The sequence below is a fragment of the Cololabis saira genome, chromosome 13 (genome assembly GCF_033807715.1).
Source record: "Cololabis saira isolate AMF1-May2022 chromosome 13, fColSai1.1, whole genome shotgun sequence".
Taxonomy (NCBI): Eukaryota; Metazoa; Chordata; class Actinopteri; order Beloniformes; family Belonidae; genus Cololabis; species Cololabis saira.
Genome location: NC_084599.1, coordinates 33,842,907 through 33,870,249, shown reverse-complemented (window position 1 = coordinate 33,870,249; position 27,343 = coordinate 33,842,907). Strand labels below are relative to the sequence as shown.

Here is a 27,343-nt window from a genome sequence, read left to right as displayed (position 1 = left end):
TTCCTTCTTCCCCTCTTCCCCTTCCACCCAGAAAAGTCAAATGGAAGATGAGAGAGGCAGAAGATGGAAGAAATATCAAAAGTCTCCACTCAATTACTCCGTTTCCATCATTTCTCGCTCGTCCCCTTCATTCATCATTCTCTCCTTCTCAATTATCCCTCTCTTTCCGAGCCAGTCCCTCCATCCCCTCCGTGGCAGCTTGTTTAGACTGGGCTGAGACAAATGGGAGAGAATGAAAACGCTGGGAGTGTGGGGGTCAAGGAGAGCTGAGTGCGAGGGACGAGGGGAGGCGAAGGGAGGTGGAAGGGTAACATGAACTTCTCACGACTGGCTCGTCAGGAAAATAAAACCCCACCAACGGTGACGTGTCGTGAATGGCAGTCATTATGAATGGCTTGCAGAAAGAGGATACTGGAAATAACTACAAGGGGGGGGGCGGGGGAGCAGCGATGAGATGACAGGGGATGAAATGATGAAAAAGAGGGCTGATATCTTTGTTGCAATGAAAGAGTACAGTGTTCAACGGGCTTCAGATGTGATGCCTTTCAGCCAGCCCTTCAGGAACTTGCAGAGATCTTTCAGGATTATTGCGTCAGAAGTTGTCAGTGTTCTGAAATTGTAGACTAAAATTCACAAAGAAGCTTGTGTTACTCTCTGATACTTCACAGTTAAACAAGTTTGGGTTACTTCTGGGTAGGGCTGGGCGATATATCGAGATTTTAATATATATCGATATATTTTCAAACACGATATGGTACGAGACAATATCGTTTATATCGATTTTAATTTTTTTTTTTTTTTACTTTTTTTTTACTTTTTTTTTTAAATGATTTTGATATAGCTTATTTTGTGACAAATTGACTTGAATGTTTTATTTGAGATTTGCACAAATGTTTTGTTATTTGCACAACTGTCAACCTCAGTGGAAAAGTCTGCTTGTTACTGTCTACATTGTATTAATTGCACAGTGTATTTTAATTTAATTGTTATGCAGGAAAGGGATATTTGTTTTATTTTATTCAAGAAGCATTTTTATTCTATATATGCAGGCAGTTTATTTTTATTTCATTTTTTTTAATACATTTTGATATTGTGCAGACCTCTGTTAATAAATGCACCTGTGTGACATTTGGCACGAGGCTTTGTACTAAAACTGACTGTTTTTTTAAGGGTTTGCCTCAGAAAAAAATGAAGCTAACAGAGATGCTATGCTATAATGCTTTGGGGGAAACCCCAATTATGGCACAGAAAAAATATCGATATATATCGAGTATCGCCATTTAGCTAGAAAATATCGAGATATGACTTTTGGTCCATATCGCCCAGCCCTACTTCTGGGTTAACTTTAAGACACGTGATTAAAAAAAAAGAGACTATGATCACACTGGGTGAAAACAGGCCTCGCTGACACAGAAAGCTTTATTTCTCTTTGACTTCCGTTAGAAACTGCAATAAAGTTGATTCATTCTGGCAAATATGGACAGATTCCTCCACTTTTACTGATTTAACAAGAGTTTTGAAAGATTCAGATATGATGAAATGACACAGGGATCTGCAGAAAATGCCAACAGAAGTTCATGGACAGAACTGGCTGTGCTTTTACAAGAGAACGAGGGAAAGTTATTCATTATTTCGGGAATGCGTTATGAATTTATGTTGTGCATTTTGATATTTCTCCTCAGGAAGGAGGCACTAATCATTCAAAATAAGCAGAGAAGAAAAAGCAGCAGGGGGGAGAGTTGACTTTGGCATGGCTTTAGTCAAATTTGTCCATTTTGGTCTTTACGAGATGGAAACGGAGATGTGTGGCGCAGACACGGCAGGATTTTACAAGGTATTACCCTGCAACTTGCTTATGCAATCTGAAACCTCAAACAAACTGTGGTGACAGTGAGAACACCATTAAACTAAACTAAAGCGTTTTTCTTACTCTGTGTAACTTCAGCGTTCCCTCTCGCTAATGATACGAGAGAGAGCGCTGAAGTTACACAAAGCAAACCCGTGATTGCATGCGAGCATAAATATTTTCTGGTTTATTTCTGGAGTCTGATGCAATTTATATCTGAAATAAAGACATAAAACAAAACCAAGTGCACTAAAAACATTTGACGGCATGATGATAAAACACATCCAGCACCTGGATCCACTGCAGACGCAGGTTCAAAGTCAAACGCCGCTCATTTGATCTTAAGACAATCAGAGTCTTTTAGATCAAAGGTTGAAAAATCAGGAAGTAGGAAAAGATTTTTAATTAAAGACACCCTTGACTTTTTAAATATCTTTGTCCTTCATAAAATGTTAGTTACCATGGAAACCACCATAAACGGATTGCTCCTTTCATAAATGATTAAAAAAAAGAATCTAATGTTGCAGCATTTAAACCTGATTGGTTAAATGGCTTAACCAATCAGGTTTGTTGGTATCTACTGTTTGTGTGTGTGTGTGTGTGTGTGTGTGTGTGTGTGTGTGTGTGTGTGTGTGTGTGTGTGTGTGTGTGTGTTAGGGCTGGGCGATATGGACAAAAAAATGTATCACGATAATTTCTGGCATTTATCCCGATAACGATAAAAATGAGGATAAAAAAAATACCATTTCAACTCCACCTTTTAAACTAAAAATCTATCACCACATTCAGTCTTTGGAGCCCCCAAAACACTGCTCTAAAAGCATACTAAATGCTTATTGGCTCATATCCATCCATCCATCCATCCTTCCTTCCTTCCTTCCTTCCTTGTTTCCTTCCTTCCTTCCTTCCTTGTTTTCTCCCTTCCTTGTTTTCTCCCTTCCTTCCTTCCTTCCTTCCTTCCTTCCTTCCTTCCTTCCTTCCTTCCTTCCTTCCTTCCTTCCTTCCTTCCTTCCTTCCTTCCTTCCTTCCTTCCTCCCTCCCTCCCTCCCTTCCTTCCTTCCTTCCTTCCTTCCTTCCTTCCTTCCTTCCTTCCTTCCTTCCTTCCTTCCTTCCTTCCTTCCTTCCTCTCTTCCTTGTTTTCTCCCTTCCTTCTTCTTCCTTCCTTCCTTGTTTTCTCCCTTCCTTCCTCTCTTCTTTCTTCCTTCCTTCCTTCCTTCCTTCCTTCCTTCCTTGTTTTCTCCCTTCCTTCCTCTCTTCTTCCTTCCTTCCTTGTTTTCTCCCTTCCTTCCTTCCTTCCTTCCTTGTTTTCTCCCTTCCTTCCTTCCTTCCTCCCTTGTTTTCTCCCTTCCTTCCTTCCTTCCTCCCTTCCTTCCTTCCTTGTTTTCTCCCTTCCATCCTTCCTTCCTTCCTTGTTTTCTCCCTTCCTTCCTTCCTTCCTTCCTTCCTTCCTTGTTTTCTCCCTTCCTTCCTTCCTTCCTTCCTCCCTTCCTTCCTTCCTTCCTTCCTTCCTTCCTTCCTTCCTTCCTTCCTTCCTTCCTTCCTTCCTTCCTTCCTTCCTTCCTTCCTTCCTTCCTTCCTTCCTTCCTTCCTTCCTTCCTTCCTTCCTTCCTTCCTCTCTTCTTCCTTCCTTCTCCCTTCCTTCCTTCCTTCCTCTCTTCCTCCTTGTTTTCTCCCTTCCTTCCTTCCTTCCTTCCTTCATTCCTTCCTTCCTTCCTCTCTTCTTCCTTGTTTTCTCCCTTCCTTCCTTCCTTCCTTCCTTCCTTCCTTCCTTCCTCTCTTCTTCCTTGTTTTCTCCCTTCCTTCCTTCCTTCCTCTCTTCTTCCTTGTTTTCTCCCTTCCTTCCTTCCTTCCTCTCTTCTTCCTTGTTTCCTTCCTTCCTTCCTTCCTTCCTTCCTCTCTTCTTCCTTGTTTCCTTCCTTCCTTCCTTCCTTCCTTCCTTCATTCCTTCCTTCCTCTCTTCTTCCTTGTTTTCTCCCTTCCTTCCTTCTTCTCTTCTTCCTTGTTTCCTTCCTTCCTTCCTTCCTTCCTTCCTTCCTTTCTCTCTTCTCCCTTGCTTCCTTCCTTCATTCCTACCTTCCTTCCTTCCTTCCTTCTCCCTTCCTTCTCCCTTCCTTCCTTCCTTCCTCTCTTCCTCCTTGTTTTCTCCCTTCCTTCCTTCCTTCCTTCCTTCCTTCTTCTCTTCTTTATTTATCGTTTTAACCGCGAGATGACAAATTCTTACCGTGGGGAATTTTTTTGACGGTTTATCGTGAACGGTAAAATATCACCCATTCGTAGTGTGTGTGTGTGTGTGTGTGTGTGTGTGTGTGTGTGTGTGTGTGTGTGTGTGTGTGTGTGTGTGTGTGTGTGTGTGTCAAACCAACCTGAATTGAGGTCCCGTCCGGGGTTGAAGGCTCGGCTGTTGACGGTGGGGGAAAGCCTGTCGCAGCAGATGGTCTTGGACACGTTGGTATTGAAGTTTCCATCAAATCTAAACAGACACAAAAAGATGGGATTTGAGGATTTTTCTTAAAGCGCGTCCAACTGATTCGATGGAGGAACGACGCTGGCTTTGCTCTCAGCTTTAACAGGCTTACCATTCCACCCGCAGGTTTGCACACACCTCTGACTAAAGCAATGTTTTTACTGAAATAAAAAAAAGCTAATGGCTGAGACCTGCACACATTACGAGTTTAAACACGTTCGGACAAACAAAAAAGTGAAACCATAAAAGTAGTGAAATAACAAGAAGCATCTGCTGAAGCTAATAGACCCTTCTTGTTTCATGTCAGCTAAACTCTGTTACTAACTGTATCATCTGTTTCCCAGGCCTCCCGTTAGAGCCGAGGTTATGGCTTGTGAATAATACTTTCCGAGAAAAGTGGCTTAAATTTTGCTTTTCTCCCAAATACAGCCCGATACCCGGTTCTTTGAATACATCCACTATGAAAACCATAAAACTAAGGGCTGCTTGTTTAATCCCATGATTCAAACCATCTACTGAAGTAAACCAACTTCTGGGTTTTTTTCTCTTTAGAGATTGTTATTGTTCCTTCAATCCCCATGCGTGATTTTGAACAAAACATTTTACGAAAGGGATTTACAGGAACAAAAAAAAAAAAAACGTTTTAGAGAATTTAGCCTCGTTGTGGCCACAGGAATCTTTCCCAGGAGCTAGAGGTTTCCTCAAGCTGTTAACTGTTCCCTGCTGGTCTCAGTTATTCACAAGTCCTTTCTAGGTTGTTGATTATTCCCACCATTTTAATTCTACCTCTCTGTCTCAATCATCATATAAAGCACAACTTGAAAAATGTGTAACTATGTTCGACAATGGGAACAAAATACACAGTGAGTGAGACTATGGCCCCGTTTACACGGAGCAAAAACGGAGGCGTTTTCATGCGTTTTGGCCATTCGTTTACACGAAAACGGAGCTCAAAGCCCCCAAAAACGATAATTTCTGAAAACTCCGGCCAAAGTGGAGATTTTCAAAAACTCTGTTTTCACGTTTGCGTCTAAACAGAGGAAAACGGAGGAAAACGGAGGAAAACGGAGATCTAGGCTTCAGAACGTCACATTATGCACCAGAAACTCACCAGCGTCATGTGTGCGACCTGTATTTACAGTTTGGCCACCGTCAATATTTTCTTGTATTTTACCTGTTTTATATTCTAAAGTCACACTTAAAAGTAACTCCACTTCTCTGTCACTCCAAACGAAAGACTCTTGTTCCGTCTTGGAAGTAAAGCCTGAATTATGGTCCCGCGTTAAATCGACGCAGAGCCTACGGCGTATTTTACGCGGCGATGCGCGTCGTACGGTGTGCGTCGCCGCGTACCCTACGCCGTAGGCTCTGCGTTGGTGTAACGCGGAACCATAAATCAGCCTTAACTGGAAGTTACACGTGTCATTTGTTGATGTTTTTTCCGGGATTTAGATTGGCTGGCATGACGTTAACAGCGTTTTCATGCGGGTCCGTGTAAACGAGGATATTTTTGAAAACGTAGAGGGGAAAATATCCGTTTTTGTAAATACCCGGCTACGTGTAAACGTGGCCTATCTTTCATAAAAAGGTTACCAGGAATGTTTTAACACCCATTTTGCATTGTTTTTTTTTTTTTTTTTTTTTTTTCTAATATATATATACATATATATACGCACACATATGCGTACACATACATAAATATACACATACAAACCCAGTGTTTTTTTTTTTTTGTTTTTTTTTTTTGGGGGGGGGGGGGGGGTGACGACCTCCACTGCCAATCCAGGAAGCAGGAACACACGGAGACACACGTCAAGCACTGGAAATCTGCAACAAAAAAACCACAAACAAAGCACGAAACCGGCACGGAGCCAACCAAAACAATAACAGCAATCGACCTAAATCTTGAGATCTGATCGCAGTCTGAGCTAAGCTATCGCTACCGCTACCTAAACCCAAAAACTAGAGAGCCAGCATGCAGGTGAACAAGCCAGTGTGTATATCTATGTGTGTGTGTGTGTATGTATATGATCATGCGTGTGTGTGTGTGTGTGTGTGTGTGTGTAAATGCATGTGACTAAGTGACTATATGTGTGTGTGTGTGTGTGTGTGTGTGTGTGTGTGTGTGTGTGTGTGTGTGTGTGTGTGTGTGTGTAATAAACCAAACAAAGCTCCACCTGAAGTGTATCTATAGTGGGGGAGGGGGGGGAGCAACCCCGCCACCCGCGAGACCAGAGGCCGACACGGAAGAGCCCGGAACCCAGGCCACCGGCAACCCCACAGAGGGGAGAAGTAGGAGGAGGCAACCCACCGCCTGCGAGGCCCCCCCCCCCCCCCCCCCCCCCGGCAGCGGCCGAGGGGGCCCGCGGGCGGGGCCCCCACGGCGCGGGAAGAAGCAGCCAGGGATCCCGCGGCGGCGGACCGCGACCCAGGCAATCCCCGGCCACCCGGTCCGGGCCGGACACGCGGCCAGGAGGCCCTCACCCTTCAGGCCAACGACCCCCACCCGGCAGGGGGCCAGCCTGCCCGGAGAGACAGAGCCGTCCCGGCCGCCGACGCGGGCAGGCGCACCCATCCCCTACGAAAGTGGCCCTCCAAGACCAGAGGGGCGCCCCGCCGCAGAGGCAGCGGGGGGGAACAGAGACGGGCCCGGAGAGAGGGAACCCCCCAACAAGGCGACACCCGTGCAGGCCCGACAACGGAGGGCCCCAGACCCAGGCATCCCATTCATTCATCCATTCACCTATCCGATACCTATACTAATAATAATATAATATACTATACATAATAATAATAATAATAATAATAATAATAATAATAATAATAATAATAATAATAATAATAATAATAATAATAATAATAATAATAATAATCATCTTTGTATAATATAATGTTCATAAATTATTAAGTTTTGATGTCCTGCCAATGGAGGCTCAAATCCTCCATGGCAGGACCCTTCCATACCGCATTCTCACCGACACAGACGCACAATCACGCACCGTTTCCCCCTCCCCGGGGGGGTCCAGCACCGCCAGAAGGCACCCCAGGCTGCACGGCGGGCCCCGCCAGGCCCGGGTAACCCGACCCACCTGTCCCAGGCCAGTGAGGGAACGCGTTTTCCATTTTGCATTTCTAATCCTGTGGGTTTTGTTCGGATGCAAATCCATAAACCTCAAGGGTTGATTTTCTCTGTTACATCAAAACAACGACATCTTTCCACTGTAGTGGGGAAGTCTACGTTGTAACCTCTGCTGGAGTCATAGGCCCCTTTTCCATCGGCCAATTCCCCTGCGTTTAACGTTTGGATCTAGCGAATAACCGGCCTCCGAGGGTAGTTGTGACCGCGGGTCAGGTCTAAAGTAAACAGAACTAGCGCGGGGTGGCGGGTCGCGGGAGGGATTTGTTGATCACGTAACCCGAGCACAACCCACCAGGAGTTTGTTGGGTTTTTTTTTTTTAAATAAAGAATCGGCTGATGACCATAACAACAGCAGCAGGAGGTCACAGCTGGGATCTATATTTGCGTGATGAGTAACTGGGGAGTTGAGAAGATCCGCGAGTTACTCAGCCTCCGAGCCGAGGACGCCATAAACCGGCGTATGTCCATAACCACAGGGGACGCTCCAATGTTTCAACAAGTGGACACAAAAACAACAAACTGGAGCTTTGCAAGAAGCAAAACCCGGCCAGAAATCGCTCATCCAATGTTCATTCATCCTTGTTTTGAAAACTACACATGTCCACCTGATCCAATCTAAAAAGGCCTTTAGACTTTCCAAACAATGGATGAAGCATTAGTCATATGACCCATTGGTTTTAACGCGGACATATTATGAAAAACACGTTTTTTCTTGTTTTAACATATATAAAGTGGTCTCCCCTCACCCTGCCAACACAGAGCAGGAAGGAAGCAACCAAATTCTGCAGGGTCTGTACACCCCGCCCGGAGGATCCTTCCAGTGTCATGTGACTTTTACGAGCGGTTCAGAATCTGCGCCTATCATGACGTCACGATAGGCACAGAGGTTTGGCCTCAGCTGCTGCTTCAGGCTTTAAGATCCGTTTACACCGTGTAACTGCATGCGAACGTCCGACTATCCCGTCAAGCTGCGTGACATTGGACGCTCTCTGTCCACATTGAAACCGCTAAACTCACGGCCAGTTAGGACAGTCCAATACAAAAAAATAAAGCAATGGAATTGATTTTTTCTTTCTCCGAAACTCTCTCGCATGGGACACGCTTTGTGTACGCAGCCGCTGCTCTTCTGCCAGAGCAAGGCTTTGTTCCCTCCCCTGCTACACGTCATTCAGGCAGCCAATCAGTGCAGAGCTTCATTATCATAGCCTCCCCTCAGAATCCCTCATAGAGAAGGAGGTTAGAAGCGGTAAAAGTAGAGACATGGCCCAGAGGCTGAAGTTCTGTTTTATGTAGAAAAAACAAGCTTTTGATTGTTTTTAAGACGTTCAAGGCCTGTTTAAAATATACATTAAATGCCATAATAGGTCTCCTTTAAAGCCTCTTTTCCTTCATACTGCACCCATGTTGCCCCTAAAGCAATATGTGTTTGGGGCTTCGGGCTCATGATCCGAAGGTCGTGGGTTGGAACCCTGGCACTGGCGTCACTTTGTGCATCCTTGGGAAAGATGCTTTACTCTCGGCTTTCCTCACTTCACCCAGGTGTGTGAATGGGTACCTAGCTTTGCTAGGGGAAGTATCCAGAGATAGACTAGCGTCCTATCCTGGGGGTGATTACCATTTGTTTGTTTGCGCTACAGAAACCGGAGATAAACACCGGCTCGAAAAGGACATGCAAACTATAGCACTGCCACCTAGTGTTTACTGGTACAATTCCATAGCAACAGAAACAAAAACAGACAAGTATATATGCAGAGTATGACGTACTGTAGGTCCTGTGTGTATGGTGCACGCATCGTACGGAGAACCATAAATCCTGCTTTGAATGTGGTTTATGCTTCTATGTCAAACCGAAAACAGATGCTTGTGGTTCCAGGGAACAATATGTTGTGATGTCAGCTGTAGTTTGATGCGCAACTCTCCAGAACGATTTCTATGCTTCGGGTTGATGCACACCGCAACAAATGTGATTGGTCCAACGGATACCATTTTATCTCTTTCTAGGTTAAGTGTGTAGTAGCTGCATACAAAAATATCACCCTTTAGTTGCTATCTTTTGTTCTGAAAGGAAGATTTTTTTCAAGAAACCCATCCAAGTAAAATATAATTGTGAAGTCATTATCATATACTGTCATTTAACATGCTAACCAAGTTTTTTCTCATTTCTCTGAATCTTGTGGTGAACTTACTGGAACATTAACTCCTGCAAAGATTGGCAAGTTTCTGGAGTGTTTTCCTCTTTTAAAGAGGAAAACAAAATTCTTTGGAAATGGTCGTATAACCCTTCCCATTGATGGGCAGAAACTATTGATTTTCACTGATTTCCTCATTCCTCCTTGGTATCGTGTTAAACCCTTCAATCAAGGTGTGCTTTGCCTTTTACAATGTGCTTTTGTAATTTTGTAATAATTTGTCAAGGCCAGTTCCAAGGCTGTGTATTTTTTAAAATGTAACCACAATTCAGAAACTATGTATATCATTAGTCAATTTTAGTCAATTTACTTTTGTCAGTTTCAAGTTGCGATAGTTTCCCCCCCCTTTCTTTAATGGAAGTGTGCCAAGTATTTTGTTCACTGGGTTATACCCAAATTCAAGATCTGGCAGCAACCAGTCGATCTTTAAATGATGTCCTTATTTGTAAAATCTGAGTGCAACTCAAGGAATTTTAATGACACTGAACCCTGGTTGCCTCTGATATGATTGCTCTCATTGTCAAAAGGTTTTGGGATGAAGAATGTGGTTTATTCAGCTGAGGAAATTATGGGAAAATTGCTCTTAACTGCTCGGACATGCACGTGTGGCTGGATCGGCTGCCACGATGCACAACCGTGCAGCTCAGATTAAAACAGAGAGACTGTGACCTTTTCTCTCACGAGAATGTTAACACACCACTATATATCTGTACGGTTAAATAGTTTTATAAATTAAAAGCTCAGGTTACAAATATCTTCTGTGGTAAAAATCAAAAGTTATACGTTCTTTGTAATAACTATAGAGACATGAGTAACTGCATGAACTTGTGCAGAAATGGGACTATCAGACACCACTGGTCTGTCGTGCAGGGTGGCGTTCAACAAATGGCGTTTGAGGACATGAAAGCTAAAAAAAAAAACAGGAAAGAGGGTGGTCTCACAATTAAAAAAAAAAAAAGATAATTGCAAGTAAAAGTTCAAATCAATACACAATAGAGCTTGCACGGATAATTACGTTGCTCGCTGAGCTCTACTGTACTCAACTAAGTCTAACATATAATGAGCAGCAGATTTAAAATCTTTAATTAAACGGTTTCTCCTCCACAGTGGAGGACATGTGACTGGTGAAGAGGGGTTCAGTTAAACAGCACCGGCAGGCAGATATTCACATGTGGGTCACAGCATCTCAAGTGCAATTTCTAACCATTAAAAGATATAAAGAGAGAAATAAATGCAGGAAAATACGGAGAATTGTTGGGAAAAAGGAGCAGAGTTTTCAGATCTCATTAGAATCTTTGAGCCAAACATGTTGAAAAGGGATATATCAAGATTTGCAAGATATATGAGCGACCAGATTTCAACATCTGCTGGACATATGGTTATGTTTTCTCCACATCATTCTGATTTAAAACAGTCTTGAGCAACAAATTTACATCAGTTTGTGGTGAAATGCACGAACCATCGCAACTTTTACACAACGAGCGAGCAGTTTTGCACGTATTCCTGCCTTTTTTTTTCTTCTTTTTGTTATTTTGTTGCAAAAAAACTGCTCTTTGTTGAAAATAGACCTCCAAACTTGCTTTCCTGTGTATAATGACTTCAAGCTATTAAGCATGACCCGCTTTTACATGCAGATCTAACTACTGGGAATGTTTTGCAATTTAACACTGCTCTCAAAATGTTCCAGGTTGATTCCTCGTTTATACGCAAAGTAAAGACTATACACCTCTGAAGTTGGGTATTATCTGGCTCTTAAACTGGTTTCTACAAGTAGCTCAACATTAATGTTGATGAGCGCACACCTGCCAGCAAGTGTTGAAGAGGACTCACATAAATTACACACAGCACGTATTTAAACACATTGGTCTTTTCTGCAAACATCATACATTAAAAATTGTTTTTCAGCAGATTATTTTAGCATCACAGAAGTTTTATATAAATGTGTGTGTATTTATTCCAAAAGCCTGGTTTCCACAACCTAGAAAAGGGGGAAAGTATGCAGAGGAGCAGGCTGTTCTGCACTGCAGCAAGCCTGGTACTTTGATCCTTCCTTCCTTCCCTCCAACTAGTCGACCCCCACCCCTCCTCTTCACTCATCCCCATCCGCTGGCTTTAGCAAAAAATCCAAAATGCATACGTGCACTCGTAAACACGCATGTTACGTACTCGCAGAGCTGCTGGCCGTTCGGGCCGACAGGTGACGTGGTCTTCGGGCGGCGTTCACACATCATTTGCATGGAGCCCCACAAGGCTGGAGGCATTACCATTCTCCTCCAACCCAGTTCTGGGTGGAGGGGGGGGGGGTGGGCAGGATGTTCAGCAAAATGTATGCCAGATAAAAAACACATTTGTGGCCGCTTTGAATTCCACTTCAAAAAAAAAAAAAAGACTTGAGAAAGACGGAGAGAGCGGGGAGGGGGAGCGACGAGCATGATCAAACATCTTAATGAGGGCAGAGAAAGATGTTTTAGAAAATCGAGGTTCAACTAGCCAGAAACACACAAAATATGCATAGAAGCTGGATTTCATTTACTAGATACGGAACAGTGCAACTCCAAACTATTACTGATGAATATTGCAAAACCTTTGCACAAGGCTTCAAATTATTCTAACATCGTGGACATTAATGATGCATGTACTGAAGGGGAGGCTGGATCGGTTTCTGCAGCAATAAGAAATCTTGAGGAGGATAATTCAAAAAACGGATACAAAGACGAAGAGAGATTTGTCTGAAACCTGAGCCCAGAAGGAAACTGAAATGTAAACCAGTTGTGGGGAACAATCGGGGTCTTTTCAGACACCAGCAGAAAAGAAGCAGAGACTCCTAAACAAGGCAACACCTGTCGTCGTCGGCAATTTCTTTTACTGTACATTAGGAATGGGCGATATTTTACCGTTCACGATAAACCGTCAAAAATATTCTCCACGGTAAGAATTTGTCATCTCGCGGTAAAAATAATAAATTGAGGAAATGAGCCAGAAAGAAAGAAAGAAAGAAAGAAATGAGCCTGAAAGAAAGAAAGAAAGAAATGAGCCGGAAGGAAGGAAGGAAGGAAGGAAGGAAGGAAGGAAGGAAGGAAGGAAAGAAATGAGCCTGAAAGAAAGAAAGAAGGAAAGAAATGAGCCTGAAAGAAGGAAAGAAAGAAAGAAAGAAAGAAAGAAAGAAAGAAAGAAAGAAATGAGCCTGAAAGAAAGAAAAAAAGAAGGAAAGAAATGAGCCTGAAAGAAAGAAAGAAAGAAAGAAAGAAAGAAAGAAATGAGCCTGAAAGAAAGAAAGAAATTAGCCTGAAGTAAAGAAAGAAAGAAAGAAAGAAAGAAAGAAAGAAAGAAAGAAAGAAAGAAAGAAAGAAAGAAAGAAAGAAAGAAAGAAAGAAATGAGCCTGAAAGAAAGAAAGAAATTAGCCTGAAGTAAAGAAAGAAAGAAAGAAATGGGCCTGAAAGAAAGAAAGAAAGAAATGAGCCTGAAAGAAAGAAAGAAGGAAAGAAATTAGCCTGAAGGAAAGAAAGAAAGAAAGAAAGAAAGAAAGAAAGAAAGAAAGAAAGAAAGAAAGAAAGACTTTTTTGACTTTATGAACACTTTATTTAAGACACATTCTTACAGTTATTTAAAAAAACATTTCATAATAATTTAAAACTACAGGAATTATTCCACATACACTCTAAAAACCTCCATCTAAACCTTCAACACCAGAGAGCCGTCGTCACCCAGTGAACACAAGACCTGCCTAACAGCCCACATATTCCTAAAACCATCCAAATTATTGGTCAGATTGAAGAAAGCATATTCCACCCTCAGACGTGCTGCCACCAAACCCCTCAGACAGCGCACCGCGTCAGTCCAGCCCACTCCAAGCATCTTGTTCTTACGGCTTTTCCAAATCGCTAATTTGGCATTCGCGAAAATAAAATTCAGTAAAAGCAACGTCTGCCTTTTTTTAGGAGTGTACTTAGCTCCAAACACAAACAGGGGGATGGAAAAAACCTCTCCTAAACCCCTCACCCACTCCTGCAACAGAACAAACAGAGCAGCCAGGCGGGGACAGGACACCACCAGATGTTCTAATGTCTCTGTCTCTGGACAGAAAGGACAGCCCTCCCCAGTGCTCGGGTCAAAGTGAGCTCTGTACCTGTTTGTGGCTAGTGCTCCGTGTACAATCCTCCATTGGATGTCAGCCATCCGTTTTTCAACCGGAGGCTTATACAGGAGCCGCCAACTGCCGTTAGGGGAAACGTCCGAGCCAAACAACTCTGTCCACCTCGACTCCCGAACTCCCGTCAGCATTTCGAGGTTCAGCACCTTCACGCAGCTGGAGTACAGCTGCTTCCCTTGACAGGAGATGAAAAGTCCCAGTGCTGGAGTCTTCATGGACAGGAGGAGACCGTCTTCCTCTCTCCACTCCCCCACTGCAGGACTCACACTCAGGGAAGGGAAGACGTAAACATGCCCGTCACTCCACTGGTCGGCCAGGTCTTTATTGGTGGCAAAATCACGGAAGGGTGCTGCTAGCGACTGCCACACCTCGTCCACCAGCTTCTGCAACACCCTGGTTGACCTTATGCCCGTTACTTCTGCCAGCTTTCCCACTGAAGTCCTCGAGAGATGGCCCAGCTTCACAATTCCGGCCTTAGCGAATGCATCTCTCAGGGTGGCTGAAGAGAAAGGGGCGTCAGACAGAAGCTCACTGCCAAACAGCGGCTCCTCAAACAGCCACATCCCAGGCCTGGGGTCCGGTGGTCTAGTGAACCTCAGAGTCCTCCAAGCATCCATGACTGAGGAGTAGAACGGTGTGAGTCCATCAAGCCTGAACGCAGGGAACTTCAGCAAGAAAAGCTGCTTGTCGTAGCCCAGGCCCCCGGCTTTCCAAAGCAGCAGCTGAGCCGCAGCCAACCAGCAGGGAGAACATCCATAGAGAAGCCGCTGAGCCGCCTGAAGCCTGAAGGCAGCAGTTCTTGCAACGACGTCCACAAGGCCCTGCCCCCCCTCTGCCACAGGGAGATACAGGACCGATGCTCTCACCCAGTGATGACCAGACCAAAAGAAATCCACCAGGAGACGCTGCAGTCGTTTCAAAAGGTCCAGCGGAGGTGTCAACACTGCGAGCCGGTGCCACAGAGAAGAGGCAACTAAGTTGTTGACTATCAGAGCCCTTCCCCTGTAGGACAGCTGGGGTAGCAACCATGTCCATTTAGATAACCTGGCTTGCACTTTCCCGAGCACTCCCTCCCAGTTCTGTGCAACCATGTCCTCACTCCCTAGATAAACCCCCAGGACCTTAAGACCCCTGCTTCCCCACCTGAGGTTACCTGGAAGATTGGGTACGTTGCCTGCAGCCCACCGCCCTACCAAACAGGCCTCACTTTTGCCCCAGTTGACTCTGGCTGATGCAGCCTTCTCATATAAAGCCAGGCTCATTCTTAATTCATTAACGTCCCCCTGATCCTGGACGAGAACATTAACATCATCGGCATAGGCCGATACCACTACAGGGGGGCTTTGAGTGAGCTCCGGCAGGCACAGGCCCCTCAGTCGGCCTCTAAGCCTGTGAAGAAGAGGCTCAATGGCAATGCTATACAGTTGCCCTGAGATGGGGCAGCCCTGTCTGATCCCCCTTCCCACTGCAACAGGACCGCTCAGCCCTCCCCCCACCTTCACAACACAACATGCACCATTATACAGTACTTTCACCCAAGACAAAAAGTGCTCCCCAACACCAAAGGCCTGCAGTGTGGCAAAAAGAAAGGAGTGATCGACACGATCAAATGCCTTCTGCTGGTCAATGGACACAATACCAATGTTGACATCATACAGGTTACAAACATCAAAAATATCTCTCATTAAAAACAGATTGTCCAACATTGATCTGTCAGGGACACAATAAGACTGATCAGTACCAATAAATAATTCCATAAAAACCTTCAGTCTATTTGCTAAAACCTTGGATAATAACTTATAATCTGTGCATAAAAGGGCCACGGGTCTCCAATTCGTCAGTGAGGTCAGATCTCCTTTTTTCGGCAACAGTGAAATCACCGCCCGCCTACAGGAAGCTGGAAGAGTCCCCTCAACAAAGCATTCTTTAAAAACATCTAAAAGGTCGTGTCCAAAAAAGTCCCAAAAATGTTTAAAAAAGTCAGCAGGTAGGCCGTCCAAACCCGGAGCCTTCCCAGAGGCCATCTGTGTCACTGCAGAGGTGAGCTCCTCCAGCGTGATGTCCAGGCCCAGCGTATCACGCTCTGCTTCACTCAGCTGAGGAAGACCTTGAAGAAGCTCAGCAGCAGCGTCCTTACTGCATTCTTCTGCCTTAAACAAATCCTTGTAGAAGGACACTGCATGCCTTCTCATCTCAGCGGGTTCTGATGTGACCCGTCCATCCGGCAGACGAAGACAGATCATCTGTTTTCCTCGACCCACAGACCTCTCCAGATTGAAGAAGAAAGCAGTGGGTGCATCTATGTCCCTCAAAGTGGTGAAGCGGGCTCGGACCAGAGCTCCTTTGGCTTTCTCTTGCAGAAACGAGTTCAGCTGTTGTCTTTTCAGGAGCAACTGGTCCACACTCTCAGCAGATACACCCTCTAACTCCCTGATCTCTATTTCTAGCTGCTCGATTGTTCTCTTAACAGCTGTAGTCGAGTAAGAGGTATATTGCTGACAAAACACTCTTATTTGAGCTTTACCCACTTCCCACCACTTACTCAGTGAGGGAAAAAGCTCTTTTTTCAACCTCCAATTTTCCCAAAACAGTTTAAAATTCTCACAAAAAGTAAAATCATTTAAAAGTTTAACATTAAAATGCCAGAAAGAACTAGCTTTGCCAGCAGGAGATAAAACCAGATCTAAAACTACCAAATGATGGTCTGTAAAAGCAACAGGGTGTATCTGACAGTTTGCTGTCCGGTTGATAAAAGCGGCAGACATGTACAGCCTGTCTAACCTGGCCGCACTGACATTCCCATCTACCATCCTCATCCAGGTGTACTGCTTAGCTGCAGGGTTGTTCCTCCTCCACACATCCACTAAGTCAGCCCCTTTGGTCACTTGTGATAAAAACGAGGATGACTGAGGATGAGGCTCCTGTCCTATCCTGTCTAAAATCCCATCTGTGCAACAGTTCCAGTCCCCCCCCAGGATAACCCACTCCCCCTGTACACTGCTGCCTAACTCGTCTTTTAAAGCCTGAAGCACAGATAACTGTTCAGGGCCTTGATTAGGCAAATAAATATTGATAAAAGTGAAAGTAAAAACTAATACCTCCACCTTCACCATCAGGACTCTACCTGCCACTATCTCTGTGCTGGATATGACGGTAGCATGTAGAGAGGGGGAGAATAAGACAGCAACTCCAGCACTGAGGTTTGAGCCATGGCTGAGAACATACTGACCCTCCCACCATATTCCCCAGTCTGTCTCATTCAGGCTATCGCTGTGTGTTTCCTGCAGAAAAACAACATCTAGCTTCTTCTGCTTAATCACCTCCGCCACCAAAGCTCTTTTCTGTGCAGTCCTACCCCCGTTGATGTTTAGGGAAGCAACTTTTAAATTATGCATGATAAGAAAGGAAAGACAGAAACATAAAACAAAAGGACAGCATGGAAAAAACACCCAGTGTTGGATCTTCATTTTTAAAACTACCTAAAAAACTCTCATTTTTTTCAACCTCTTACTAGTCCGACCTTTTTTCTTCACAGCAGTCACGTGTTTTTTCAAGCGATACCGTTTCTTTTCATCCAGCAGGTCTGTTCCCACAACCTTCTGGAGAGTGCTCACCGTCCGAATAAACTTTTCAATATCAGGGAAGTAATCGCTCACTTCCACTGACCTGCCAAAAGAGTCGTCTAAGAAGTCGTTCACCTCCTTCAAGGAATACAAATTCGCACTTTGAGAGCTGGATATGCTGTCTGTGACAGAAGCACTGTCAGAATCAGCCTCCCCGTCTGTTTCCATGTCAGTTACCTGACTGGTACCTGGAGCTTCCTGCTGCCCAGAAACAGACTGCAGCTTCTTCTCCGTCTCTGCAGCCTCTAGTCCTGCACCAGCCTCCACCTGTTCAACCATCACCTGACCTGCACCAGTCTCTAGTCCTGCACCAGTCTCTTGTCCTGCAGCCTTCACCTGTATTCCCCCATTCTCTACCTGCCCTGCAGGCTCCACCTGCTCGACCATTACCTGTCCTGCCACATCACCCTCCATCTGCACCACACCAGCCCTCACCTGTCCTGTTATCTGTCCTCCACTCCGCTCCTCTTCCTTCCCCGCCGCTTCTGGTTCCTCTCCCTCAGCCGCGGTCCCGGCCTCCCCGCTCACGGACGGAGCGGCCCCGGCCGCCCCGCCGCTCACAGAGGGAGCGGCCCCGGCCGCCCCGCCGACCGGCGGGGCCGCGGTCCCGGCCTCCCCGCTCACGGACGGAGCGGCCTCGGCCGCCCCGCCAACAGGCGGGGCCGCCCCGGCCCCGCCGCTCACAGCGGGAGCGGTCCCGGCCCCGTCAGCCCCAGCTGGTCTCACCGTGTGTGGTCTGTTCGGGCACGCAACACGCTTGTGTCCCCCTTCCCCGCACTCAAAGCACTTCAAGACTCCAGAACTGGCATAGATCATATAAAAACCGTCCTCGTGTCTTACCCTGAAAGACACGTCCAGAGTCTGAGTCGGAGAGTCCAGAAACATCAGCACCTGTCTCCGCAGGGACTGAACATGCCTGAGTTTGTCATCCTTACACCCCAGTCCGACCGACCGAAACCCGCTCGCAAACTTACCGAAGCGTTTCAGTTCCCGCTCCAGCGCGTCGTTGGGGATGAACGGAGGAACGCCAGACACGGTGATCCGCGTGGACGGCACTGCCAGCGGGGACACCTGAATGAACTCGTCATTCAGAGTTAATCCGCTCTCGATTATTTCAGTCACATATTTAGGGTCCTTAAAGAACACCACCACCGCTTTATTCATGCGGGAAGCGTAAACGATGTTCCCGTGCCCGACCTGCTCTCCCACGGCCAACAGCACCTGCTCCACGCTGGAGCTGGGCTGCGCCACCAGCCGCACCCCGTGTCTCAGGGACACCGGCGGCGTCCCGGAGGACGCCATCCCGGCCACGAGGCACGGAATAAACACTTAAAACTAACAATAAACTAAACTCAACCAATACACTAAATTAACAAACAATTATGATCCAAAAAAGAACCAAAAAAGAACATTAAGAAAGGAAAAAAACTAACGAAAACTGCAAACACTCTCTTCCCTCTTCAGACACACCTCCACCACCGAAAGAAAGAAAGAAAGAAAGAAAGAAAGAAAGAAAGAAAGAAAGAAAGAAAGAAAGAAAGAAATCATCATTTTTATCATTATTGGGTTAAATGCCAGAAATGATCGTGATACATTTTTTTAGTCCATATCGCCCATCCCTACTGTACATACAATGTGTTATGTTAACCTGCACCTTGCTAGAAAAAGAAACATGTATGTCCACAAAACAGCCAGCTCCTGTGAGAACGATGACCTTGTACAGGCTTGTTGCTGCGTCACCCCCCAAAGAGCATTCAGTGCGTTTCCAGCCCGTCAGTGGCCGCAGCGTTAAAGCGAGCTAGACGCCAGATGAAGAGCTGCGAGCTCCAAGAAGGCCTTTTATGTATCTGGATCTGCACATGTCCATTCAGACAGATTTGCAGGAAGGATTCAGGAAAAACAGTTTGATGTTCAGCAGCTATCTCACAACGAGGACTGATGTGGAAAAGGCTCTTAAAGCTCTCTTATCCGCCCGACTGAAGCAGATTCTTTCTGATCCTGCTGAACGAAACACTAGCAATGCTTTTTGGAGCAGTAATAAAAATGAAATATTTATAATATATACATATATATGTACTTTATAACTGACAAGAAAATAATAATTAACCTTCAGGAAATCTGAAGCACTTGGAAGTGCAATTGCAAATTTAAAAAATTTAAAAAAGCAAAAATCCTGATAAATGCATCAAAATGTGTCCCAGGAATTATGTAACTATGTGTTTTCTTTCTCCATCAGTACATTCCCTCCTTTATTTTACCTGGTTTCTGCTCAATTTTACATGAAACTAAGACTAAAATCTGGATTACAGCACTACAGGACTGTCTCAGAAAATTAGAATATTGTGATTTTCTGTAATGCAATTACAAAAACAAAAATGTCATACATTCTTGATTCATTACAAATCAACTGAAATATTGCAAGTCTTATTATTTTAATATTGCTGATCATGGCTTACAGCTTATCTAAAAAAAATTGAATATTCTGGGAATCTTAATCTTAAACTGTAAACCATAATCAGCAATATTAAAATAATAAAAAGGCTTGCAATATTTCAGTTGATTTGTAATGAATCCAGAATGTATGACATTTTAGTTTTTTTTAATTGCATTACAGAAAATAAAGAACTTTATCACAATATTCTAATTTTCCGAGACAGTCCTGTATATGTCAGACAGGTATGACGCCAGCTAGGGGCTACCTAAGACTTGTGGAGAGAAAAATACGTTTTAAGACTCTTTAGTCGGAGATGAATATGTTCATCTAAATAATACAATAAATCTTTAAATCAGAGAGCTGTTTTCAAGAGAGACAGAAATGCTCATTAAATAGCAACTGCTCATTACGTGTAGAGGGATGAGCAAAGCCCTGATTTCTCTGTGCTCCACTAAAACATCTTAACCTGAGCATCATCAAAACAGCGACGAGTCTCCCAACAACGGCATTAATGTCGATGTAAACAAACAGTTTCAGAAACTAATTTGTTGCCCTGTTTTCGTGGCTTCACTGTTGCTTCCAGGACAAAAACTTCAAAGACCAACTTTTCTCTTCAACATTTAATAGGATATTGTGTTGGAGCTGGCTGCGTGGCGTGTGCACTGGCGTGCACTGTGATCGCAGATGACGGACCACAGACACAAACAAAGCTCCAGTGTTGATTAGTTTGTGTCTGAGAGTCTGGGTTTTTTAATTTCAAGATTAAATGTTCCAGCACATTTGTTTTGGGGTTTTTTTTGGCATGAAAATTTGTGACTTTGAGATTTGAGAATTCATAAATTTATTTTGTTACCTGTCAACATGTTATTGGTTAATGCGGGGGTCGGCAACCCGCGGCTCCAGAGCCGCATGCGGCTCTTTAGCGCCGCCCTAGTGGCTCCTGGAGATTTTTTTTCCTTTTTTTTTCTATTTTTTTTCTTTTTTCTCTCCTTTTTTTCTATTTTTTTCTTCTTTTTTCCTCTTTTTTCTTCTTTTTTTCTTTTTTCTTCTTTTTTTCTCCTTTTTTTCCTCTTTTTTCAATTTTTGTCTTCCTTTTTCCTTTCCTTTTTGATCTCAACATTTCGACTTTTTTCTCAAAATTTTGACTCTTTCTCGACATTTCGACTTTTTTCTCAACATTTCAACTTTTTTCTCAACATTTCGACTTTTTTCTCAAAATTTTGACTTTTTCCTCGACATTTCAACTTTTTTCTCAACTTTTCGACTTTTTTCTCGTCATTTGACTTTTTTCTCGACATTTCTACTTTTTTCTCGAAGTGCATAATGAAAAAAAAATCTTCCCCCAATTATAACTAATATAAATACATGCAGCATGTGTTGTCTTCATTCTAAGGCTGATACAAGACTTGTCATTTTTTGCGGCTCCAGACATATTTGTTTTTTGTGTTTTTGGTCCAATACGGCTCTTTCAACATTTTGGGTTGCCGACCCCTGGGTTAATGGATGGCCTTAACAAAGCATTAGTCTTTTAATCAGTGTGCCTACTCATTTATGGTTTGATATATGTTAGAGAATAGGAAAAACTGTTAAAAAATGTAGGATATTTCTTACCATTTTACAGCTGTTTAAGAAGAATTTTGCCTGTGACTCTTGAGAATAGGGTGTAAATGGGGGAAAAAAGGGGCATACAGGCTGATTTAATAAAAATACATAACCAGACTGCTTAAATGACTCCTGATTATGAATAAGGGGGAAGAAGGAGGGGGGGGTTGAAGTTAGCTGAGGATAACAAATAACACAGAAAAACACAGGTGGAGAAAAGATGAAATGTTTGGATGCAGGCTGGTAACGTAAAGTTGAATGAATTTGAAAAACAAAAAAAGGAGGAGCGCAAAGAGGGGAAAAAAGGACTGGTGTCACAGATAAACCCAGTTCCCAGGCCTGCTGAGGTTTTGCATCTCCTCCTATAATGTGCATGAGAGCTCATCATTTTGCTGACTGTACAACCGGTGGAGCAGAAGATCAGCGTGATGTGCAGCCTGAGCGGCTCCTCACCGGGGCGACGTAAGCGCCTGAGCCGACTGTCAGGCTGCCAGTGTAGCTCAGGTAGAGAGGAGCTCTCCCCCAGGAACTGGAGCCCAGTATTAGGACTATTCTAGCTTGAATATTTAATGGAAATCCTGCTACATCGCAGGGGGAGCGGACAGACCCTGATCTGGTTTTTTGGCAGTTTTGTTCAGTTTTCATCGTGACTCATGAGGCTCAAGCGGAACTAAGGTCGCAGTTCCCCGACCGGCCGCTGGAGGCAAAAGCAGCCAATCTCCACTGACTTCCACGTTAAAACATCCAACTTTGACTTCACACCCATGAGGGGGGGGTGAATGTTTTTGTACCCAGCCAGGAAAATTCAAGTAAAGCATTACATTTATTTCTAATACGATTGATTGACAGTCGGCTCAGCCAATGGCTAACTTCCTCATCTGTAACCAGTACTGGAGTTGAGGGGGGATGAGGGGGGATGGCATCCCTCCTGAAATAAAAACGGTCCAAATCATCCCCCCTGTAAAACTGCCATCCCCCCTTTCCATCCCTTATGTCATTTCATCAATGAATGTAGTTTTACTGCTATTTCAACATTTAGAGTCATCACCAGAAAAATAACTTATTTGACAATTTTCACCTGTTTCAAGTAAATTTTCACTTGAAATAAGTAGAAAAATCTGCCAGTGGGACAAGATTTATCTTCTCATTACAAGCAAAAAAATCTTGTTCCACTGGCAGATTTTTCTACTTATTTTAAATGAAAATCTACTTGAAACAGGTGAAAATTGTTGTTTTTTCCAGTGATGAGTCTTGTTTTAAGTGTAATGAGATTTTTTTTACTAAAATGAGACATTTTAACTAGAAATAAGACAAATATTCTTGTTAAGATTTTGAGTTTTTGCAGTGATCCATTTTCCTTATCCTGTGAAGGACAGAGTCATATTGATAAGTTCAGAAAACTGTTTTTTATTGTTGTGTTTTGATGTATTTGATGTAAGGCCAGTGGATATTTAAAGCTTACAGAAGGCTGCATTTAACTGCTGCTATGTCATTCCTGCAGTATTTCTGCAGGTGTTTTGGTCAGTGCTATTATTTGTAATATATAATATTATTTGTAATCAGCACAAATTATCTGTCCCCATATGATAAAATCTACCATCCCCCCTGATTTTTTTTTTACAACTCGAGTATTGTCTGTAACCTTCATGCTAGCACGCTCACTGATGCAACAGGGTATGGCTAAACACAGCTTAATGTTTATATTATACATAAATATGAATATATGGCTGCTATTTTATAGTTAACAACAAAAATACCAGCACGGTCTTGCTTTAGGTGCTTCTCAGATGTTGATGTTGCTGCTGTAAAGAAACTCTTCCTGAGGTAAGCAGCAGTTTTTATGAATAACTATCCATGTTTACATCTATTTAAGCAAGACGTTTGCTCCCTACTTGCTTTCAAGATCACTTTAATATCATTTAGAGCTTTACTCTTTAACAACTGCCGGTAAAAAGTGTCATCTTGGCCTCTATAGAGCATGCCTCTCACTTTTACAAGTGCATTTTAGTGGAAGTGTTGAAATGAACACCTCTGGATCTCGTGTTGGCGAACAAACAGAGACACGAGCGAGCGCGCAGACTGATTCTCCGAGCCAGATATATTTGCTATTTTCAGGTCCGGCCCTGCTGTTGAGGCCGAGCGATGATTAAAGCATACCACCGAGTCCTAAGCGCTGGCCTCTGTGGCCTCCTTGCAAAACGATAGGCTGCCAGCTTGACGGCTAGCAGACACGAACACCCTGTGAAACACCTGATCCCCCCACTAAACCGGATGACCTGGCCGAGACCCCCAGAAGCAGCTGATGCTCCGAGCAAGTCGGGGGGAATCTGGAGTGGCTGCAGGGGGGGTTTGGAGGGGACTGATGGTTGCTGGGTAGCTACTACGTGGGATTCCCAGAAAAACACTGAAATTGGCTCCAATTTACCAAAAATAGTTACAACACTTAATTCTGAGTGGGGGAAAAAAACAAAGTTAATAGCGTGAAGCCTTCTTTAAAAGTTACAACATTTTCCGAGTTTATTTACAACACAGATGGAATACAAAGCAGTAAACGTCATGAAAAACTACCGACATAAACCACAACGGTTCTGAGTCTGTGATCTATTCTGAGTCGTATTGATGTTCACACCGTTTTTTTCCTGCTCCATCAAATTGAATGTTTTCAGATGCGTGTCAGCCCGCTAGCTGACCTATGAAGTCATCAGTTGCAGAAAGGCCAAACTGTGAGCTCCCGTCCTTCGAAAGACTTTCTCCTGAGTCGTACTTGCTAACTATGAACTAGCAAGTCTTTGACTTGTTGTACTTGGGACTGAGAAACATCTTTAATTTAGCTTTTTTTGCTTTGAATAACATCTGGAAACAGCGTGCAAAAACTAGTCAAGCTCTGTGAAAACAATAAAATTCGAAATCCACGAAGATATACCATTTAAAAAAAAAGAAATCTTTCAGGAAAAGCTACAAACTCAATCTATTTTTCCACGATCAATGCATTTGAACAACTCATCGAGGAGGTATATTACAACCAAAAATGTTATAACGGCCAATAACGTAATAACTGCCAATAATGTAATAATTTTGGCCATTTCAAATGTAATAAAGCCAATAGTGTAATAATGTGCCATTAATGTAATAAAACTTTTGAGTCAATAACGTAATAACTTTTTGCCGATAATGTAATAAGGCTTTACATTATGAAAGTTTTTTTTTAAATACCAGGCCAATAACGTAATAAACAGCCAGTAATGTAAAGCCTTATTACATTAACGGCAAAAAGTTATTGGCTCAAAAGATTTATTACATTATTGGCACATTATTACACTATTGGCTTTATTACATTTGAAATGGCCAAAATTATTACATTATTGGCAGTTATTACGTTATTGGCCGTTATTACGTTTTTGGTTGTAACAAGGTATATTTTGCAGTGTCCAGCTATGCGTGTCAAAATAAACCCACGAGGACTCGACCGGAGCCGGACACGTCTGACCAGCTTTTGACGGTAAAGAAAAACTGTCCAAAAAAAATTTTTCTCATACAAATCTGTCAGGAACGGAGACCTGAATTACCCCACAAACGGTCCCCTTAAAAAGAATATCTCACAATTACGTGCAAATCCAGAAATGAGAGCGAGACAGCTGTAAGCCTTTTTCCTCCCGTGAGAAAAATGCTTTGAAGTCCAGAGATCTATCAGCTTCAGTTCGGTATGTCCACCACCACCCTTGTGATTTCCCCTGCATCACTCTTTTTTTTTACATGGTATTTCTTTCTCAAACTTTTTTTTTTTCCACATTGCCAATCTCTTTGAGCTGGACGGTTTCGTTGATGTTGCTGCAGTGAACGTGTCAGGGCAGGAAGTCGGCCTGTCTTGCTTGTGTGTGAACAAGCGGCCGAACGCATGTGCAGTGCGTTGTCCTTGATTGGGCTACAGGTGGCCGCTGGCTCCGAGTCGCCCCCAACTCCCCCCTCCCCTTCGCCGCGACAGGGGGGGAAGACAGGTGACCTTGCAGCCTGTGAAGTGTGCGGCGCGCAAACTTCAGAGAGCCGTAACTAGTTGCATCGGCTGATAAAGGACAGGGATGTAGACGGAAAATGGAGAGAGAGAGAGAGAGAGAGAAAGAGGGGATGAGGGAGAGAGAGAGAGAAAGAGAGAGAGAGATGAGGGAGCAGAGACAGCTGCTGCTCTGTAGATTAGAATTGAAAGCAGCGTTCTCCTTTTTCCGAGCGCCGGCTTTGAACTGTGTTTTTTGCCGGCTGGAATCGATGATTGGCTGAGCAGCCGAGTCGACTAAAGGCTCGGACAATTTTAGACTCACCCGGCAAAGGTCTAACAATCTGAAATAATGGCCATGTGTGCACCCTTCTAACGGAGCCCCATCTCTTAATTATATTACTGTAAGCACCTTAAAGTTAGTCAAATTGAATTTTGTGTCATTAAAATCAATAAGGAAGATAAAATAATCAAAAATCTAATTATATTTCCGGCATGTGCAAGTTTTCTATAAACTATGAAGCAACATTTTTTACACATTTCTTGGCCATTATACGCGTTGCCATTGAAGTGCAGGGGCTGCAAAGCAACATCCAGCGTTTTAATAGTCTGATAAAGGGTAGAGTTTCAGCGCGCTGCCAAGTATCACCGCGTGCCAGTACTGCTCAGGGCTGCGAGTGATGTGATTTAAACACAGCTATAACTAATCCCAGGATGATCAAGACATGTTTAAACAGAGGGGGGGGGAATGGGGGATACGAGTGTTCAGCTGAGCCGTAAAGCAACGTATGGAGAGCTGAGTGGCAGCGCGGAGCGGCCAGGGTGGATTTGGAAGCAGGGAGGGAACCTCGGGGAGATTTCTGCTTTTGTGAGGCACACAAAGGGAAAAATGTATGATAAAGGGGATAATTGCTTACTCCATCATAGACGGCGGTATGGAGCAGCAGTCCTGGATGGCCGTGAGCGGGGAGGTGAGGTGGGCGGTGTAGGACGCCTCCACCACCTGCTTGTTCCTGTTCACCACATCCAGGTAGCGGTTGAACTTCTCGCGGATCTTCTTGGCCAACTGCACAAAGGGAAACGCAGACACGTCAGGGGAGAAAAACCACAGCATTTCCATTCATCTCTTCATTCCTAATGACTCCAGAGAAAAACATGACTTGTTCTTTTTTCCCCTCGCTTTTGCATGTTTTCTTGGTTTACAGTGAAATTGCACAGTGTTGCACAGCAGTTGGTGTTTCAGCGGCTACGAGATCCATTTACCACATACTAGTATGTGACTTCTTACTAGGGCTGGGCGATATGGACCAAAAGTCATATCTCGATATTTTCTAGCTAAATGGCGATACTCGATATATATCTCGATATTTTTTCTGTGCCATAATTGGGGTTTCCCCCAAAGCATTATAGCATAGCATCTCTGTTAGCTTCATTTTTTTCTGAGGCAAACCCTTAAAAAAACAGTCAGTTTTAATACAAAGCCTCGTGCCAAATGTCACACAGGTTCCTTTATTAACAGAGGTCTGCACAATATCAAAATGTATAAAACAAATGAAATAAAAATAAACTGCCTGCATATATAGAATAAAAATGCTTCTTGAATAAAATAAAACAAATATCCCTTTCCTGCACAACAATTAAATTAAAATACACTGTACAATAACAGGCCGACTTTTCAACTGACGTTGATACTTGTGCAAATAACAAAACATTTGTGCAAATCTCAAATAAAACATTCAAGTCAATTTGTCACAAAATAAGCTATATCAAAATCATAAAAAAAAAAAAAAAAAAAAATTTAAAATCGATATAAACAATATTTTCTCGTACCATATCGCGTTTGAAAATATATTGATATATATTAAAATCTCGATATATCGCCCAGCCCTACTTCTTACACAGATAAA

The 27,343-nt window shown here is 43.6% G+C and overlaps 1 protein-coding gene across 1 annotated transcript in view; it reads right to left on the bottom strand.

Annotated features, from left to right (window-relative positions):
- Positions 1-26,500, bottom strand: part of cachd1 (cache domain containing 1) — an 85,530-nt gene extending 59,030 nt beyond the window's left edge. The window contains exons 1-2 of the mRNA XM_061738721.1: positions 26,354-26,500; positions 4,210-4,316 (exon numbers count right to left, since the gene is read on the bottom strand). Coding sequence (XP_061594705.1) covers positions 4,210-4,316; positions 26,354-26,361 — 115 coding nt within the window. The 5' untranslated portion in view covers positions 26,362-26,500. The remainder of the gene's footprint in view (positions 1-4,209; positions 4,317-26,353) is intronic.
- Between the last annotated feature and the right edge of the window lie 843 nt (positions 26,501-27,343).